Below are 21,060 nucleotides of genomic sequence, written 5' to 3'. Positions count from 1 at the left end.
GATAGGTGGGCCTGTTCTTTTTTGTATGACTCTGTGTGTTCAAAAGAATAACAGGTTTCAAGAAATAGGATTGACTTAAAGGTTAGATATGAGGATGACCAAAATCCAAAAACTTATTTTCATAGAAAAAAATATATAGTTATAACTTTAAAATAGCATATTCAGACTAACCAGTCCTTGGTGCCACTTCCTGTCCACACATATTACCACTTACTGTCCATGTCCAACATCTCAACCAATTGCAAAGAACTACTACAGGATCCCATAGCATTAAATTAACATTGTCAAGAAGTTGATATATAAAAAAAAGTCAATTAATTGGCCTTTATAAAGTTTTCTTCAACACCAGATCATATTGAATAACTCAGTTTCTACTGCATTTCAGCTTTAATTAAATCCACTATGACAGGCTGGTATGATTAATTTTATAATTCTTGGGCCCCAGCAATGTGTCCCTAAAAGTACAGGAAACTCAGGACTATTTATGAAAATGTTCTCTCAATATTGTGCTTAGAATTTGTCGGCCTGAAGATTTTGAAGGGACAGTTAAGTGTGCTACTCAGCCAGTGATATTGTTCAATAAGGAATTCAGAGCTAATTTGTTCCCTCAATGTGGAACTTATTGTCACATGCAGGAGTGTAGATGCACTTAAGGCTAAATTGGGCAAGCACACACAAAAGGAAAGAATTGAAGATGCATTTATGCTCCTTCTAATTTCTGTCTACAGCGTGCAGCCTGCTTGTTGCACTGCACAGTACTTTTAAGTCTGAAGTTCAGCCAGAGAAGTGTGCATCTTTAAAGAGAACATTGCTTGTGCCTGTTGGTTCCCTGCAGGGTATATCCTGATTACAGCAAAGGAACACAGCCTGGACTGTTCAGGAAGTTAAAGAAAGCAGGGTTAAGGTTCTTGAGGACCAATCACAGGCAAAGATCTGTTTGGTAGTATGACTAACTTCTGTTTTGCAAGTGTTATTGTAATTGGGGAATAAATCCTTAATCAGAATAGCAAGATGTGTCACCATCAAATCACATTAAAATATCCACATGTTCTGTGAGGCTGTACAGCACACAGTGATCCTTCCACTACCTCACAATAATATACCCAATATGGCCTAAAGTATCTACATCAGAATGATTAATAAATTGTTGCCATTGACAGGCATTGACCATGTCTCTCTTAAAAGCAATATTTAAACAGATTTAAACAAAATCACTAGAACACTTAGTGCAATCTAAACCATGCCACTTCATTCCAATATAGTTTGCTGCAGCACAGTGTCTCAGTGGTTAGCACTGCTACCTCACAGCACCGGGGACCATGGTTTGATTCCGCCCTCAGGCGACTGTCTGTGTGGAGTTTGTACATTCTCCCCCTGTCTGTGTAGGTTTCCTCCGGGTCCTCTGGTTTCCTCCCACAATCCAAAGTGCAGGTGGGGTAGACTAGCCATGTAAAATTGCCCATCGTGTCCAGGGATGCACAGGCTCGATGGATTAGCCATGGGAAAATGCAGGGTTACAGAGATAGAGTGGGGGAGGAGCAGGTGCAGGGTCTGGGTAGGCTGTTCTTTGGATTGTCAGTATGGATTCAATGGGCCAAATAGCCTCTTTCATGCTGTAGGGATTCTATGATTGTATCTTTTTCTCATTAAAGAAATGTGGATCATAAGAAAGATTATCTCTAAGATGGTAAGCACTAAAATGTGGCTCTTTCCTGTTTTCTCACCAAGGTTAATTTGAATGGAAAACAGATACACATACCATTCAGGGGCTCACATACAACAGCTAAGTAATCAAACTATCCCAAAATTATACACACTTGGAAGCAGCTACAAAGATTTTATGAACACGATACATCCATAACTTAGATACAGGTAACGTCAGCAGCTCAACTTCAGTAGCTGAAGCAATGTTTTAAGCCAGAACACATGTCAACGTTAAGGAAAGCAGAACCCTGAAATGAAAACAAAAAAGTGCTGGAAATATTCAGCAGATCTAACTTAAGTGAGGAGAGAGAAAAAGACTTAATAGCTTAAATTAAACTTAATCAAAACATAATAAAATGTGAGGCTGGATGAACACAGCAGGCCAAGCAGCATCTCAGGAGCACAAAAGCTGACGTTTCAGGCCTAGACCCTTCATCTAGACCCTCTGATGAAGGGTCTAGGCCCGAAACGTCAGCTTTTGTGCTCCTGAGATGCTGCTTGGCCTGCTGTGTTCATCCAGCCTCACATTTTATCATCTTGGATTCTCCACCATCTGCAGTTCCCATTATCTCTTAATCAAAACATTTTGCTTTTCTGTTGAAATGGAATTCTTGTCCGTTTTGATTTTTAAATTTGTCGTAATTACCTAATCTAGATCATCTCTTATACATCCAACACTGTAAATATCAGAAAACAAAAGACGAGTAAAACCTGAAACTTCTCATTCCCTACTTAACAGCTTTACAGCCTAGCAGTAAACACTATCCATAGTGAGGGTGATATTATCTAAAGCACATTCTTGTCCCATACCTGTCATTCTTCAAAACTTCACATTTTCTCGTGCAAGTCTTGGCATCATGCCCTCAAAAGTACAAATAATTGAAGAGCAACTAATCATAACCAAATAGGTCAAAAGGAAATGCAACAAATCCACCAATACTGATTTCCTAGTTTTTGTACCTGTGATGAACTCACAGCTACCAAGAAAAAACAAAAGGAACCCAAGATATGCCAACTCCATCCTCTCCTAAGTCAGACGTCAATTCTTGAAAAACAATAAATTTGGGTTAGATACAGTAGTTTTTTGTTAAACCAAACACTAACCAAGTTGGCGCAGAGGCGGCTTTCAGGTGCTGGACCCTGCACAGTACTTGTTGCAAGGCTGGCTGCATGACCAATGAACAACAGTGCCTGCAGTATGAAGCCCCTTACACAGGTGATGGTCCAGGAGTCTATGCTGCCTGAGTAGCAAAATAAACCAGTACCGCAAGTGCTGGTGCTAGTGCTCACGTCACTCCAGCAAGCTATGGCCAGCTACCCATGTAACCCTGGCCTGGGAACACCAGATGTGAACAGGAGGCCAAGGAAATCTCCATGAAGGAGAAGACACTGGCCAAAACTACCAGCAGCATCTTGTTAATACAGGAGGTGGAGATCTAAGCAACAAAAGCAAACTAGTCAGAGAACATCCTGTGCTCAAATATGTTTGGTTAAAGGACCAGTTTTCTTGGTTAATGATCATGAAGCTTCCCCTATTGAAACTATGTTATCATAAAATACCAACAATTTGAAGTGTAACATGTACAGAATGCCTGAATAACACACTAGAGCAGTCAGCATTCAGAGTGTCAGGGAATGGGTTGGGCTTGGGGGGGGGGGGGGGGGGGTGTGCTGCTGCTGCTGCTGCTGGTGGTGGTGGTGGTTTTGAAGACTCCCAGAACAGAAAACGCCCTGCAATCTGGAACAGGCAGCAGTCCCTCTAAACAGCTGTTTACAGTAGTTGCACTCACTTTATTAACTAGTTTTTCAAAAAATATTTATAAAAACTTAGTACCTGTTTTTATATTTCCAGCTATTTTTCTGTTGTCGTCTCACTTTTTGCCATTAATCTTCTGTTATTCTTTGCTGAATTTTGTGTTTTATCATGCCACCCAACTTTGCACAATTAAATGCTTTTTTCTTTAAGTTTGATATATCTTTAACATTTTTGTATTAAGCACATTGTCAGGTCCACGCCTTGGAATTTTTCTCTCTCATTGGAATACATCTATTCACTGTTCTCCTAACAATCCCTTAAGCATCTGCTACTGAAACTGCATAGACCTATCCTTTAACCTCATCTAGCAAATCACTTTAGCTAGCCCTGCTTTCATATATTAAACTTACATAAGAGCAATTACTATGAAGTCTTGAATTCACTCTTCTCTCCCTCAAGCCGAACGTAAAATCTAAACATATTATGTTGCTGCTACCGAGAATATCATCACTATGACATTAATCAATGCTACATCATTGCACAAACCACATCAAATAAAGCCTACTTTCTAACTTGCTATTAAATGTGTTGCTCTAAGAAACTATCCCAAAAGCATTCTATGAACACCTCATCTACGTTACCTCAGCCAATCTGATTTATCTAGTTCATATGTAGATTGAAATAGCTCATATCTATCGTCATACTTTTCTGACAAACTCCCATTATTTCTTCTTTTATACTCTGTCCTACAATGTGGTTATTGCTAAGGAATCTTTATACTACTCCTACAACTGAGTACTTTGCTTTCATTTCTATCACTACCCATATTGCTTGGGCATTCTGGTTTCCAGAACTTATGCCATTCTACTATATCGTGTGGATACATTAATGGATTAACAGAACCAATCCTCCATCTTTTCTTAGCTTTCTGTCCTTCCTAATATCTTGTATACTTCATTTTTCAGTTCCCGATCAATGTTGTCCTGCAAAGATAACTCTGTAAAAGGGAGCTGACTGTAATTATCTATTTCTTTTTGTTCTATCCGTTCATTTATTTTGAATTCTACACACATTCAGATAAAGAAAAATTAGTTTTGTCTTTCTATTATTTTTGTAACTTCTAGCCATATTAGTTGATTTACTCATAATTGTACTAAGTATACAGTAGGACTGGTGTACTAAATATAGGAACAGGAATAGGCCTTTCATTCAATTAAGCCTGCTCTGCCATTAAATATAATCACAGTTGATGATCCAACTCAGTACCCTGTCAAAGCTTTCTTTACATATCCTTTGGTCTCTTCAGTCTTAACAATTAAATCTATGTCTTTCTTGAAGGTCTTCAATGTTTTAGCCTCAACAGTTTCCTCTCTAGCTGTAAAAATTTCTCCACGCCACTGTCCCAACAGACCTACCTTATACTTTTCGACTGTGATCCCCTGGTTCTGGGCTCCCCAGTCATTGAGAACATCTTTCATGCATCTACCCAGTCTAATCCTGTTAGAAACCAAGAACTCTATTAGATTGCCCCTCATTCTTCTAAACTCTAGTGAATACAGAACAAAGAACAGGAGAGCACCGGAACAGACCTTTCAGTCCACCTAGACTGTGCTGACACATACCTTTACTTTTGGTCTAAACTAAAGGTCTTTCACCGCTACACAGTCTGTATCCCTCTATGCCCTGCCTATTCATATACATGTCAAGCTGCCTTTTAAATGGTGCTAGTGTATCTGCCTCCAACACCTCGGGCATGGTATTCCAGGCACTTGCCACCCTCTATGTACTCTCTAAACTGATTTGCCCAATACCAACGTGCATGTGGCTCAGTTAAAAATGCAGAGGATTTTTTAAATCCATTAATGGGATGCAGGCATTTCCGGCTGGGCCAGTCTTTATTGCTCAGCCCAAATTGTCTTTTGAAATATAATAGATCTCAATCAATTATTAGACACTCACCAGATTCTTTCCTTGTAGTACAAAAACAATATTCACAGTGTGAAAAGATTAGAAGAAAAAGTGCATCTGTTTCATCGCTTTACCTATTTCGTTTACGCACACAACTTCCAGCAGTCCGTTCAAAGTCACAAATAGTGCTAAGTTACACCAAGATTCCCGGATTGATATGCTTTTAATTAGTTCAGCACAGAGAAAACAGTTTAAGTTTTGTTTTATTTAACCTATTTTTCTAATCAACCAGTTCACAGATGTTATTATACACCCATGGAGCAGGTGGGATTTGAACACAGGGGTAAGGACTCCACCACTGCACTAGAGCCCCTAAACCAGCTTAAGTTGGTTTCCTATAACTATCTTCAGCTGCTCTCCAATGAAGAGCTGCTATACTCTTTAAGCCTGAATGGAATTCTAATTTTAAACAGCAAAATTTCATTTCAAATATTTAATACAAGAGGAGTCTGACTTTTAAAAAAAATTAAAATTTCCTTACTCACCCAACACATAGCACTCTGTTCAAAGCTGAAAACTAGTAAACCTTTGCTGTATTGCTCCAATACAAACATATCCTTCCTCAGAAGAGGATCTTACGGCACAGCGGTACAATCCCTAATTCTGGGCCAGAAAGTTTAGGTGCAAGTCCTATCTGCCCCAGGGTGAATCATAACACATCCAAATATTTTATTAAAACTAGTATCTTTTCTTAAATATAGAGACCTAAACTGCATCCAGCATTCCAGGCACAATCTCATGAAAATCTCATACAATTGCAGCAAGATGTGCAAGTGTCAGTGTTGGACTCGGGTGGGCAAGGTCAGAAATCACACAACATCAGGTTATAATCCAACAGGTTTTTTTTGAAGGCATGCTTTCGGAGCATAGCCCCTTCATCAGGGCTACGCGTTTTTGTTCGACTCTAACCTGGTGTTGTGTGATTTCTGACATTGCAGCAAGATGTCTTGCTCTTGGATTCTAACTCTCCTCTATTAAAGGCCAATATGCCATTGTCTTCTTAATTGATTCATGTATCTGCATACTAACTTCCTTGTTTCTTGTACAAGTTTGCAAAAAGCTCTCTGAACATCAACATTTGCAAGCTTCAAATGTTCTAAAAAAAACCTCTGCTTTTCTATTCTCATGACCAAAGTGAATAAAGTCACACTCTTCACATTATTTCCCCATCTCTCTTTTAACCTGTTTATTTTACAGCCCCTTTGTGACCTCTTCACAGCTTATATTGCATCTACCATTTTATTAATCAGCAAACTTAGATATATTACTCGATGTCTCAACATCTACGTCATGAATAAGTACTGGCAGTACCTGTGATCTCAACACTAATCTTTGCCGCTGATGTCCATCTAATCACATCCTTTCTTAACCCCAACCTGACCTAGGAACCAATGAACTGAAATGATCTGTGCTTATTAATCAGTTCCCTCGATTTAAGGACCCTGTCTGGTAGCTTTGGGGAATTTAACAATGGGTTCCAAGACAAGATGGCACATGACATGCTTCAAAGACTAACTACAACGTGAATCTCCTTCGCAAAAGAAATGAGCTGGTTAACTCCGGCTTTGATTTCAAAAGCTGTTATGTTTTAATTTTTATATGTTCCATTAAGTGCAGCCTGTCAACTTACAAGTGCTCATGTATCCCTACTCTCTGCGTCTTTTCTATGAATTCATATGAGTACTTACTTTCTGTCTGTCACTTTTTCAAATGCCTTTTGTAAATTCAGGTGTACCATATCTAATGGCTCCCCTTTATCTATAAATCATTCTCATTATGGCGCCTAACAACTCTAAAAATTGGTCAATGCCAATTTCACTCTCGTAAAAAAAACGGTGACTCTGATAATACTACATAGAATCATAGAATCCCTATAGTGCGGAAGCAGGCCATTTAGCCCTTCGACAACACACCAACCCTCCAAACAGCATCCCATCCAGACCCACTCCCCCACCCTATCCCCATAACCCTGTATTTATCATGGTGAATCCATCTAACCTACACATCCCTGGGCTCTATGGGCAATTTAGCATGGACAAATTCACCTAGCCTGCACATCTTTGGACTGTGGGAGGGAAACTGGTGCACCCAGAGGAAACCAATACTGACATATGGAGCTTGTGCAAACTCCACACAGACTGTCGCCTGAAAATGAATCAATCCAGAGTTCTTGCCGCTGTGAGGCTATGCTAACCACTGAGCTGCCATGCTGCCTTTGTGACTGCCGAAGCACATTATTAAGCTGTTCTTAAGAAGAGATTCCAGGATGTTTTTGACAACTCAAGTAGTTGCCCAGTAGCTCCCACGTTTCTCTCTCCCTCCTTTCTTGCATCACATCCTTCTCTGCTGGAGGATCCTCAGGCTCCAATCTGAGAACCAGTGCACGCTAAAACTGTTAATTCCATGATCCACTGATGAGTCTCATAACCTATAAAAACTTAACTAACTCTTCCTTTCCTCATATCACATGAGGAAGCGGAAAAAATAATGTGCTTGGTGAGTTGTATTACAAGACCACAAACTAAACTTCTCCTTTCATCTCATGTTTCTCAGAATACATTTGTGGAAATTCACAATACTAGAAACCAACGAAATCATCCATAATATTTTTCAAAATCTTGAGACCACACTGTTCATTCAGTAACGTGACGGCACACAGTGTAAACAACTTGCTTTTATATTGTACATTTAACATAACAAAACACTCAAATGGCAGAATAGTGGGGCAGCAATTAAAATCAGGATTGCACAACAGGGTAGAATTACATTAATACTGATATCTTGGAGGGTTGTGGGGTTAGCAAAGACCACAGAAAGTTTCTGAAGCATATAGGGAAGCGAACAAAATGTAGTATCTTATAAGATTTTCCTTATTACAAGCTGGAGTTCTCTTGTCGCTGACACATCACAAAGTTACTTCTGGCTATCATTATCCTTTTGCTAACTTCTACATCACATCTACCATCAGTTTTTGTCCTAACTAGACAAACTTATGAACGTGCCCCATTCTAGTTTGTTCTCATGTACCGCTTCCAAGAACCACTAAACAGTTGTCTCATTGATTTCACACTCGACTTTAGAACTCATGTTGTAAATTTTACTTAAACCACGATAAATTTTAGGACCTTGCAGGTAGTGCTGTTGCCAGTATACCGCAAAGATGTACTTGCTTCCAATTTTTACCTCTTTGTTTGCATTTAATTTTCTGAATGTTTGTTGTGCATAGACTGAATACTCCTGGCAACAACAGTACACACAGTCCTGTTGCTCTCCTCCCTTCAAGTGAAACACATCAGATTGTCCCTCTAACCTCGCGTTCAGTATTTGGTCCCAATATAGGTTTTGAATAAATTGCACATTTCAGTAACATAATTTATTAACTTTTGGTGATAAGCACTTTTTCACAGTCCACAAAGCATATGTAAATATTTATATTTACCACCAGATATTTATCAGTGGTTAAATTAAATATTGCCTGTCTTCTTCCAACTCAAGGTTAAATGCATTTCAATGATTTCTGTTCCAAATGTGTTATTATTTCTTTCTAATATGATTTTAGAGATCACTTCAATAAGATGACTCGTTAAGTTAAATTCTAAAATTTAGTCCTCCATAATCTTAGGTTTCTTCGGTAAATTAAAAAATAGATGTCTCAATCATTTGGAATGTATTTGATTACTAATTTCTGTTATCACTTCTAATTCGGTTTCTCCAAACACTTTCAGGTCATACATTGGTACTCTATGTATGGCTAGACCATTTCTCATTCATACATCAATTAATTTCTGGGCATTCTTTACTTCTGATAGCATAATGTTTGGTCCACTGCTTGCCTCTACATGGGGATCATCGTAAAATTTACTTCTATATATTTGTGTCAGCTTCTCTTTCAAATAATATTTCACCATCTTTGTCTTTTACGCACCCATTAACTCTTGTTATCCTAACACCTGGCATTTCACATAGTAGACTACAGGCTGTGAAGTGTGGTCAAATAGAACATAGAACATAGAACAGTACAGCACAGAACAGGCCCTTCAGCCCACAATGTTGTGCCGACCATTGATCCTCATGTATGCACCCTCAAATTTCTGTGACCATATACATGTCCAGCAGTCTCTTAAATGACCCCAATGACCTTGCTTCCACAACTGCTGCTGGCAACGCATTCCATGCTCTCACAACTCTCTGCGTAAAGAACCCGCCTCTGACATCCCCTCTATACTTTCCACCAACCAGCTTAAAACTATGACCCCTCGTGCTAGCCATTTCTGCCCTGGGAAATAGTCTCTGGCTATCAACTCTATCTATGCCTCTCATTATCTTGTATACCTCAATTAGGTCCCCTCTCCTCCTCCTTTTCTCCAATGAAAAGAGACCAAGCTCAGTCAACCTCTCTTCATAAGATAAGCCCTCCAGTCCAGGCAGCATCCTGGTAAACCTCCTCTGAACCCTCTCCAAAGCATCCACATCTTTCCTATAATAGGGTGCCCAGAACTGGACGCAGTATTCCAAGTGCGGTCTAACCAAAGTTTTATAGAGCTGCAACAAGATCTCACGACTCTTAAACTCAATCCCCCTGTTAATGAAAGCCAAAACACCATATGCTTTCTTAACAACCCTGTCCACTTGGGTGGCCATTTTAAGGGATCTATGTATCTGCACACCAAGATCCCTCTGTTCCTCCACGCTGCCAAGAATCCTATCCTTAATCCTGTACTCAGCTTTCAAATTCAACCTTCCAAAATGCATCACCTCGCATTTATCCAGGTTGAACTCCATCTGCCACCTCTCAGCCCATCTCTGCATCCTGTCAATGTCCCGCTGCAGCCTACAACAGCCCTCTACACTGTCAACGACACCTCCGACCTTTGTGTCGTCTGCAAACTTGCTGACCCATCCTTCAATTCCCTCGTCCAAGTCATTAATAAAAATTACAAACAGTAGAGGCCCAAGGACAGAGCCCTGTGGAACTCCACTCACCACTGACTTCCAGGCAGAATATTTTCCTTCGACTACCACTCGCTGTCTTCTGTTGGCCAGCCAATTCTGTATCCAAGCAGCTAAGTTCCCCTGTATCCCATTCCTCCTGACCTTCTGAATAAGCCTACCATGGGGAACCTTATCAAATGCCTTACTGAAGTCCATATACACCACATCCACAGCTCGACCCTCATCAACCTTTCTAGTCACATCCTCAAAAAACTCGATAAGGTTTGTAAGGCATGACCTACCCCTCACAAAGCCGTGTTGACTGTATTTGATCAAGCCATGCTCTTCCAGATGGTCATAAATCTTATCCCTCAGAATCCTTTCTAACACCTTGCAGACGACAGACGTGAGACTTACCGGTCTATAGTTGCCGGGGATTTCCCTATTTCCTTTCTTGAAGAGAGGAATTACATTTGCCTCTCTCCAGTCCTCAGGTACGACTCCAGTGGAGAGCAAGGATGCAAAGATCTTCGCAAGTGGCGAAGCAATTGCATTTCTCGCTTCCCAAAGCAGCCGAGGACAAATCTGATCCGGGCCTGGCGACTTGTCAATCTTAATGTTTGACAAAATTTTCAGCACATCAGCTTCGTCTATCTCTATCCTTTCCAGCATGCACACCTGCTCTTCAAAGGTTTCATTCACTACAAAGTTCGTTTCTTTCGTAAAGACAGAAGCAAAAAACTCATTTAGGGCTTCCCCTACCTCCTCAGGCTCCACACACAAGTTCCCTATGCTATCCCTGATCGGCCCTACTCTTTCTTTGACCATTCTCTTATTCCTCACGTAAGTGTAAAATGCCTTTGTGTTTTCCCGGATTCCTTCTGCCAAGCCTTTCTCGTGCCCCCTCCTGGCTCTCCTCAGACCATTTTTGAGCTCCTTCCTTGCCTGCATGTAATCCTCTCTAGCTGAACTTGACCCTAGCTTCCTCCACCTTATGTAAGCTACCTTCTTCCTTTTCACTAGAAGCTCCACCGCTCTCGTCATCCAAGGTTCCTTAATCTTACCCCTTCTTGCCTGTCTCAGAGGGACATATTTACTCATCACTCCCAACAACTGTTCCTTAAACCGTCTCCACATGTCTATAGTTCCCTTACCATGGAACAACTGCTCCCAGTCCATGCTTCCTAACTCATGTCTAATCGCATCATAGTTTCCTCTTCCCCAATTAAATATCCTCCCATTCTGCCTAATCCTCTCCTTCTCCATAGCTATGTGGAATGTGAGGCAGTTATGGTCGCTATCACCAAAATGCTCTCCCACCACAAGATCTGATACCTGCCCCGGCTCGTTTCCGAGCACCAAGTCTAGAATGGCCTCTCCCCTCGTCGGCCTGTCAACGTACTGCGTTAGGAAACCCTCCTGAACACACCTTACAAAAACAGCTCCATTCAAATCTTCTGCTCGAAGGAGGTTCCAATCAATATTAGGAAAGTTAAAGTCACCCATTACAACAACCCTACTGCGTCCACACTTTTCCAAAATCTGTCGACCTATGCTTTCTTCAATCTCCCTGCTGCTATTGGGGGGCCTGTAGTAAACCCCTAACGAGGTGACTACTCCCTTGCTGTTCCTAATTTCCACCAACACTGACTCGGTAGGCAGATCTTCCTCAACAAAGGAAGCTTCTGTAGCTGTGATACCCTCTCTGATTAGTAGTGCTACACCCCCTCCTCTTTTTCCCCCCTCCCTATTCTTTTTAAATGTTCTAAACCCTGGAACATCCAGCAACCATTCCTGCCCATGAGAAACCCATGTCTCTGTTATGGCCACAACATCATAGCACCAGGTACTGATCCATGCTCTAAGTTCATCACTTTTATTCCTGATACTCCTTGCATTAAAGCAAACACACTTTAACCGATCCCTTGGTTCCTTCCCAGGAAAATCCTTCCCACTAGCTGGTCTACCTCTTGCTACTGCCTCACCTGCATCAACGCTCACCTCTGGTATACAGCTCAGGTTCCCACCCCCCTGCCATACTAGTTTAAACCCTCTCGAACTGCTCGAGCAAACCTTCCACCCAGGACATTGGTCCCCTTCCAGTTCAGATGCAACCCGTCCTTCTTGTACAGGTCCCACCTTCCCCAGAAGGCATCCCAATTATCTACATATCTGAAGCCCTTCCTCCTACACCAGCTGCGTAGCCACGTGTTCAGCTGCGCCCGCTCCCTGTTCCTCACCTCGCTATCTCGTGCTGCAGCTATCCACATAACACAAGACCCCACTGAGAAAAAGTGAATTCAATATATTTAGCAATCTTGAATGAGGAGAGAAAACAAAACTCTCAAATACCGCACCTATTTGGTCACTTCAGCAATATAACCCTTTCTCAGTGCTACACTGAAGTATCAATTCAGACTACATACTTAAATACTGTCGGGAACCTGAGCCAGAAACTTAAACTTTCTAACTGGTAATGAAGTCACTTTAACCTGAAGAAAGGTTAACTATGACGCTGTACACACACAAACGCAATAATGAATACCTTTACGAACCGTATCAGAAGTAACTTTGTGACTTTAAAGCCTGTCTTTTTGAATGTGTCTATTTTGTCATTCTTCCTAATACTTCTTCACTTGGTTCAGTTGTAGTTTATATCTCCGAAGCAGTGTGGACATTTTCTATGTGAATTAAATAAGTGCAAATCACTGCTAACAGGAGAACAGCTTCAGTCCTATGAATTCTAAAAAAAAATACCTGCACCAGCCTCTAATCCCAGGATATTCTGCACACAGATAAGATGAACTTTACCTCAATCCACCTCTACTTTAAGTTCTGTTCCACTCCCACTTTATATACAACTACTCCATTCTATGTGGATTGCTAATATTATCCTCCAACACTTGGAATATGCTAGGAAACACTCTGGGCAACTGCAGAAAATTGAATTTGATAAACTTAAAATATTCTTCATTCACGAGTTAATATTCTGTCCCAAATTCTTCAACAAATTAGTTTCAAGCTAGTCCTAAGAAGAAAGCTCTGCACAATCTAACTTGTTAAAGCAGTTTCAATAGTTTATAATGAGTACATGCCATTTTGCAGACATTGATCTGAAATATGTAAAAACAAAATTTGCTGTTTCACTGAAAAAAAATTATTTGGGGGCAAGTGTCACAAGAATGCAGTGTTATGTTATTTGCCTTATTGCGTTTTCATTTATTTACAAAATGTTTCCCAATATGGTATCCCTAAAAATTGTTTAACCAAATGTCACATATCACAACATTTTAATACTTGTCTGTACGCGTCAACTATTTCATCACATATTCCATGCTTATACGGGGAACTTCACATAAACTTGTCGTGTTCCAGCCTGCCGTTCCCAGTGGAAGCACTGCAGGACCATCAGGCATGAGAAGCACTGTGCCAAGTTTTGCACAGCCAGTCTTATTATCAATGTTGGCTGTGGGCACGGGGCCATGCAAAGATAAAATGTGGACAGGGATGACAAGGGGACCACCCCACCCCACCATGGTCAGTCGAAAGTGTCTTTGCGCTGAAGTTACCTGCCTACCTTCCCCTGGCTGTGGCCCAGCAGCTGGGCCTGGTCCTCCTGCTGCTGCCTGACTCCCGCTGCCATGGGGACAGCGGGGTTGCCATCGGGGCCGCTCCCTAGCAACCGAGCCTAGCAACGGGCAGCTGGAGCCGCGGCCTCGTTTTTGTTTTAGCCTCCCCCCTCCTGAAAACCCCGTCGCTCACAGCGTGAATCTTACCTTGCTCCTGATCTGGCCGGAGGTTGACACTTTCCTGATGAGTTTCTGCGGCCCCTCGTGCTCCCCTTCGCTGTCTGAGGACTCGTCCCCGGCAGCTCCCGGGCCGCCTCCGGTCGCCTGCTGCTGCTGTTGCGGAGCTCCGGCCCCAGGGCCCGCCATCGCCCCGGCCGCCACCTTCTCCGATTCCTGCGGGCAGAGGGAAGACTTGGCGTGAGGGTGAGCCGCTTTCCTGTCAGACCCAGCCCAGCGCGGTGCGGCGCCTCCGGGCTTCGCCGCCATGTTCCAGCCGGACTCTGGGCAAAGGGTGAGACAGAAAGTTCAGAGAAAGAGAGAGAGAGAGAGAGAAAGAGGAAAAAGAAACAAGGAAGGTAGACACAGAAGGGGAGGGGTGCAGAGCAATACACATTAGGGGGAATAAGACAACACGGAGAGATACAGACACAGAACACAAACAGAGGGAGATAAAGACAGGGATGAAATATAGATGGAGAGATAGAGATTTGGCAGATAAAGACAATCAGACAAGTAGAAATAGTGGGAGAAAGGCAGGTCGGAATGAATAAAGACTGAGACAAGATAAAGACAGAGAAAAGGCGAGTGAAACCGATGACAGACAGAGGGGCACAGCTAAAATAGAGAGAAATCGAGAATAGATGAACGGAGGAGAGGTTAAGAAAGAAACAAAAGAAAGTGAAATTAGGAGGAACAGATAAAGTGATAAACACGGGGAGGTTAAATTAAAGAGATATATATACACACAATTGTAGACAAAGACAGGGAGAAAGAAAATGAAACACAGAATCAGAATGATATACAAAAAGACAGTGAGACACAAAGCAACAATAAATGAACCGGAGAAAACAAAACAGCAACAGTGGAAGTTGCAGAGAAAAATAGGATGACTAAAGGAAAGATAATAAGAAACTGAAAATTGCAAAGGGAAACCAAGTAAGATAAACATAATGGAACAGAATTAAAGAAAGAGGACTTTGAAATAAATAGAGAGAAACAAGGAGTGAGAGATGAGCACAGAAAAAGAGAGAGAGACAGAGAATAGGAGATGCGACAGTAACACACAAATACATAAGACACCCAAAGAACTATCCACAGAAACAGAGATAAGCACACGAAAAAACAAATACAGAAAAATGCAAAAAGAGGGAGAGTGATAAATAAAGACAAACAGGTACACATTGAGACAAACAGAGAAACAATGGGAAATAACAAATACAAGCTGGATGAGAGAAACATAAATAAACAGGGATAGAAACTAAGAATATGAGAGACACAGATAAACAGGGGAGAGAGATGAGCACAGAAAGAAAAAAATACAGGGATAAATAAATGGGGCTACAACGAGGGAGAAGTAGAGAATGACTTACGAAAACAGAGAGGACCCAAAAAACATACAAAGCCATGCGAAAAAATAATGAAACTGAGAAAGACACAACAAAACAACAATGGTCGAGATATAGAAATAAATAGAGCTATATGAAAGACGGAAATAAAAAGGTAAATAAACAGAGGGCAAATGATCAGAGATGGAAAATGAAATAGAGAGAAATGCTGAGATAGACCAATAAATAGTCAGATATAAATGAAGAACTAAGGATATAAAAGAGAGTTAGAGACAGAGACACAGGCAGAAAATTTAATAAAAGTGAAATAAAGCTAAAAAGACAGGAAAAATGTGAGGAATCAGGAGAGAAACATAAACAGAGGGACAGACAGAGTTGGAGAAAATGGAGAAAGAAAGAAACTTACAGACACAAAAAGAAAGAAATGTACTATAAAAAGAAACATGGTAATAGAGAAACATTGAAAAGAAATTCAGGAAATTGACAGGATGAGACCATAGCAAAGGAATAGATGAACACAGATTATGGGTAGAAAAGTGGAATAAAGAAAAGACAAACAAAGGATGGAAAAAAGTCAGCAGCAGACAGCTGTTGTCTAGCAGAAATGGAGGAGAAATAGAAAGAAACACATGTAGGACAAAAGACAGGTATACAGGCAGACTGAAGGATAGAGAAACTGCAAAAATTGATTTGAGACATGCAGAAGTGAGGTATGTACAGACAGGGAAAAAAATCATTAAAGCGAAGAAGCACTGAACACCTTGCACCTTTTAATGTGTTAAAGAAATATTCCACAGAAGCAGCATTTAAACAATGGCAGAAATGCTGAAATACAGACTAGAAGGAGAAAAACACATTGACAGTGTGTCAGAACAATACAGGTGCAAAAGGTATTTAGAGAAACTACTGTGGATAAAGAAAGAGTAGATGAAGAAAAACCAACAGAGGCAGAGAGATTGGCAGAGAGAGAGACTAAAGAAAAAAAAGAGACTGAGAAGCACAAATAGCAAATGTGAAACAGATAGGAATAAAAAAAAGAGGCACAGGCATGCAGAGCAAAAGCATAATTGATGGCTTGGGTTCATGTCACACCAACTCCAGAAGTGTGTAGTAACATCTCTGAACAGATTGATTACAACATTTTTTTTAGCAAGAGAAAGAAAGAGGAAGGCACTGAGAACATCTGACATGCACAGATCCAGAAAGCAAGAAGCAGACAAACTGACAAAGAAAGAGAAACAAAATAGACTGTACACAGATTGGCGTGCACACAGAGAGAGAGAGAGAGAGAGAGAGGGAGAAGGAGCTGAACACCAGTGCATGGCAAACGAGAGAGCTGGAGGTCAGTCTACAGAGAAAGACAAACATGCAGGTGTACACCGAACTCTGCTGTTCAGAGAGAGAGACACCGAGACCAAAAGGCCAGTGCACAAAGCAAGCGAGATGCCAGTGTGAGAGAGAGAGAGCTAAAAGCCTGTGTACAAGAGATACAGCCACAAGCCATTGTACAGAGAGAGAGCTAAAGCCCATTGTACTGAGAGGCTGAGGTGCAGAGAAACCAAGTCCAGAAGTCAAAAACATTCAGAGATTGAAGGACAAATATCAGGTAGGAAAAATTCTGAGTGAGGAATACCAAAAAAAGGTACATAGGATAAACTACATAAGCACAAAAAAATTAAGTGAGACAGAAACACACACACACACACACACACACACACACACACACATACATGAGAGTTCCAGGGATGAAGGAACAAATAGACAACTGAGTGACAGATACTGAAAATGGTACAGGAGGAGAAGTCAAACATGAAATTAGATAGAAAAACAATACAAGAAGCACATACTTTTTCAGGCCAGAGGTGAAGTACTGAAACAGAACCATAGACAGAGAAATGGGTAAGGGGCACAAGTTACACACAGAACAGCTCCTAAAGAGATGAAAATGGAAACAGAAACTTTGAACAAAAACAATGAGCTATAAATAGAGACATAATATAAAGACATTTACAAACTATTTATATTTCTATAATGTGTTCAGTGATGGTGGATGTATCTTAAGGTGCTTCACAGAGTTACAGAAAATGCCTGTAGTGTTCAGGGGTGTGTGGGTTATTGGGGGATGGGTCTGGGTGGGATGCTTCAAGGGACGGTGTGGACTTGTTGGGCCAAAGGGCCTGTTTCCACAGTGTAGGTAATCTAATCTAATCTAAAATAGAAACTGGTGTGACAAAAATGTCAGATGTGATTTATAAACAGGATCTTAAATGAAGAAAAATGTCAAGATTGAGAATGTTGAAGGACATGGAACCCAAAATTATGACCATCAACCATAATGGACAATGCACAAGAGAAAGGAACAGGACTTGAGCAATTGAGGGGCGCATGAGGGGGAAATAAATAAGGAGATATAGAATGTGGCAATGAAACGATGAAGACTGTTGTAGGAAGGAGAGGGCCATGTGACAGTTTAACCATGAGGATGAGAATGTTAGCTTTGAGGTATCAGATGACTGGGGGTCAGCATAGATCAGCAGATGGTGGGGTGAAGAGAGTATCTGGAGAATAGATTTGATGTGTAGAATGGGCAGATTATGTTACCCTTCTCTGGATAGCCTTTTGAATAGTTATGTCCATAAGTGATAGAGACAGATGGTACATTAGGAAGGGATCTTTCTCAATGGTAGGGTTAAGGTATCCAAGTTTAAGCTTGGGGCTAAATGGGATGTTGAAGTTTCAAGCAACTTAGTTCAGCTTGAATTACAAACAGGGAGAGATAATGATGATGATGGCCACCCTACGAGGTTGTTGCCAAGCCGAACACTTCGGTTTCAGATTTCCTAATGGTTTGCTATTGGAAATTGCAGCTCATTCAAGACTGTTGGTCCGATGGCAGAGGTGAAGCAGGATCAAGACAGGAGGGAGTCTTGAAGGAAGGACAGTGACTTGAAATATTTACTCTTGTTTCTGTCTCCACAGCTGCCACCTGACCTGTTAAGTATTTTCAGCACTTTATGTTTGAGTCCTGGAAAAAAGGGAGATGCTGTCATTGTATGTGTGGAACACAAATTGAAAGTGAGCAAAAGTGCAGCCAAAAATGGATTGTTAGTATATCAGGGTGGAAGGGAATTCATTGATGGGGGATGCTTTGGCTCCAAATCAGAAGGTCTAGTGGAACGAGTGATGGCAAATCCATTGAGTTGACTGTTAGAGGAGAGATTATCAAGAGGGATTAAGTAGATAAAGGCGCACATTGACAGAAAGGCTCCTGAAAAAAGGTCATGAAACAGAGCCATTGAAAGAATGTAAGACAAAGCTATAGGCACCCAAGAATAAAACATGGGCATAAATGTAAAGAGAAACACAGATCTAGGATGTATGGAGAAAGAGAGAAAAGCACATGATTTCATTAACCCCCTAAATTCCAGTACAAAATGAAGCTTGCAGAATGTGAGTGACTTAGAAAGAGAGGAACATGAGATTCAGATACAAATCAGCATTGACAGGCCAGCTGTTTTAGACCACACTGACACAATGACTGCAGGTTCACGTCACAGTTGGCTGAAAGTGGAGATAAACCAAATAGATTTCTTACAGCAGGTCAAAAACACTCAAATAGCAAATATAAAACGACAACCAAATGACAGCACCTTTTAAAACTGTTGACCTCTGCCACTTGGAAGGACAAGGTAGAAAATGCATGCAAGCACCACCATCTGCAAGTTCCTCTCCTTCCACCTAAATGTGGTTCCCTCACTGTTGCTATCCAAACCCCGGAACACCCTTCCGAACAGCAATGTGGATATGCCTAAACCAAAAAAAGACTGCAGTTCTACAGGAGTCTCACCACCACCTTCTCAAGTGCAATTAGGGATGGCCAATAAATGCCAGCCTAAATTTGGATTTTGATTTAATTAATATTGTAAAATTTATGTAATACAGTAAAAAAGTGGATAAAGTCACCACATTCTGGTGTCATCTTGGATTACAGAATAAATCACTGAATAAATTGTACAATTGGTAAAATACTGAATAAATTAATACTAAATTGATATTACTAAAACGGAAACAACTTCAAAAGTTCATCTTTCCCTCTCCGTGGACTTCACCCTCTCTGCTCCTCCAGTTGCCGCTGTCCGACATCACCCCCGGGGACCTGGCAACGTGCTTTTTTTCTGCCCCTACCGGCACCATTGCTTCCCCATCCGAGCTGAAGACGGTCATGTTGCACAGGTTCTGCTCATCTTCCAAAGGTGGACATTGAATGACCGGTCCTGGCTCCAAGTCAACCGACAGGGCCCTGGCTCATCTTCCAATGCCATTACCCGAGATGGAGCTTGGATGGAGATACATGTCAGTGAAAGCATGATAGAAACATATTACAGGAGAATGAGGAATAAACCATGGAGAAGCAGGTATGAAAATGTGTACACACAAACACCATGTGCATACAGCAAATGTGCAACACCTACACAGAAGAGGCACATTGAGTTGCATTTCTGTTTGCTTGGGTATCTGATGTATATTGAAACCCATCCGCATAGTGAACATACTGATCCAAGCTGTTCAACTGGGGGACATCACTGTCCACAGTCCAATTGCCATTGCATCCCGAGGGGCTAAAAACTGGAAACCTCCTCTCACAGTATGTTTGTAATGGAATGAATATTGCAAATGTCACGTGATTTTGATTGGATTGAGGCACTTTATTGACATATGCTGTAGGGAAAGGACCTGAACTACATTGAACTTTTGGAAAATTCCAATTTCAACACTTCTAGAAAGTAATTTTATGAATAAAGTATATTTTGGAAAGACAGGAGTGAGCTCAACCTTTTGGAAAGCTCTTAGCAGAACACTTTACATCTGCATACTCCAAGTACCAATTAATAAGTATCCGACAGGGAGTATCACCTTCAAACCATCCTGACCCCATTTTGTTTTTCCCAGAGTTGTGTTAGCTATGATAGGCAAATGACCTGATCATGACATCTACACCTAATATGATAAAGAAGCTAAGTGAAAGTCATACACGCACATAGATTACATGAGCATTATAGACTCTGACACAACACTTGTGAGGCAAAAGAGTGATGACAAGTCATGGGTGAGAATGAGACAGTGAAACACAAAATAGTTCTGTCTTTGAACACTGTTGAGACTAAGTAAGAAAAGCTGCACTTGCCCTCAGAGAACACAGTACTTATAATGCTATAATGGCTTAATGCTAAATTCAGAAACAAAAACACACTTCTTTCCACAGTTTATACCACTCCACTCCTTTTCATTTACCATGCCCTGGTTGTCCAATTCAGGCCCCTAAAGAAATGCACTGCATACCTCTTCAAGAAGCCTTCCACCACAACGTAGGATCAGCACTCTAAGACAAATCATGTCCCTTTTTTACACCACTGACTGGTGTATATCAGAGTTTAAATGTTAGAACATAGAACATAGAAAAGTACAGCACAGTACAGGCCCTTCGGCCCACGATGTTGTGCCGTGGAATATTCCTAATCCAAAAATAAAATAACCTAACCTACATTCCCCTCAATTCACTGCTGTC

The 21,060-nt window shown here is 41.1% G+C and overlaps 1 protein-coding gene across 3 annotated transcripts in view; it reads right to left on the bottom strand.

Annotated features, from left to right (window-relative positions):
• The window catches only part of dgkh (diacylglycerol kinase, eta), a 529,882-nt gene that overhangs the window by 500,655 nt on the left and 8,167 nt on the right, over positions 1 to 21,060 (bottom strand). For all 3 annotated transcript variants that reach the window (XM_048541055.2, XM_048541057.2, XM_048541059.2), the window contains exon 2: positions 14,137 to 14,322. In XM_048541055.2, coding sequence (XP_048397012.2) covers positions 14,137 to 14,322 — 186 coding nt within the window. The remainder of the gene's footprint in view (positions 1 to 14,136; positions 14,323 to 21,060) is intronic.

This window comes from Stegostoma tigrinum, chromosome 12 (assembly GCF_030684315.1).
Source record: "Stegostoma tigrinum isolate sSteTig4 chromosome 12, sSteTig4.hap1, whole genome shotgun sequence".
In the NCBI taxonomy this organism is placed as follows: domain Eukaryota; kingdom Metazoa; phylum Chordata; class Chondrichthyes; order Orectolobiformes; family Stegostomatidae; genus Stegostoma; species Stegostoma tigrinum.
This window is presented reverse-complemented; position numbering and strand designations above follow the sequence as displayed.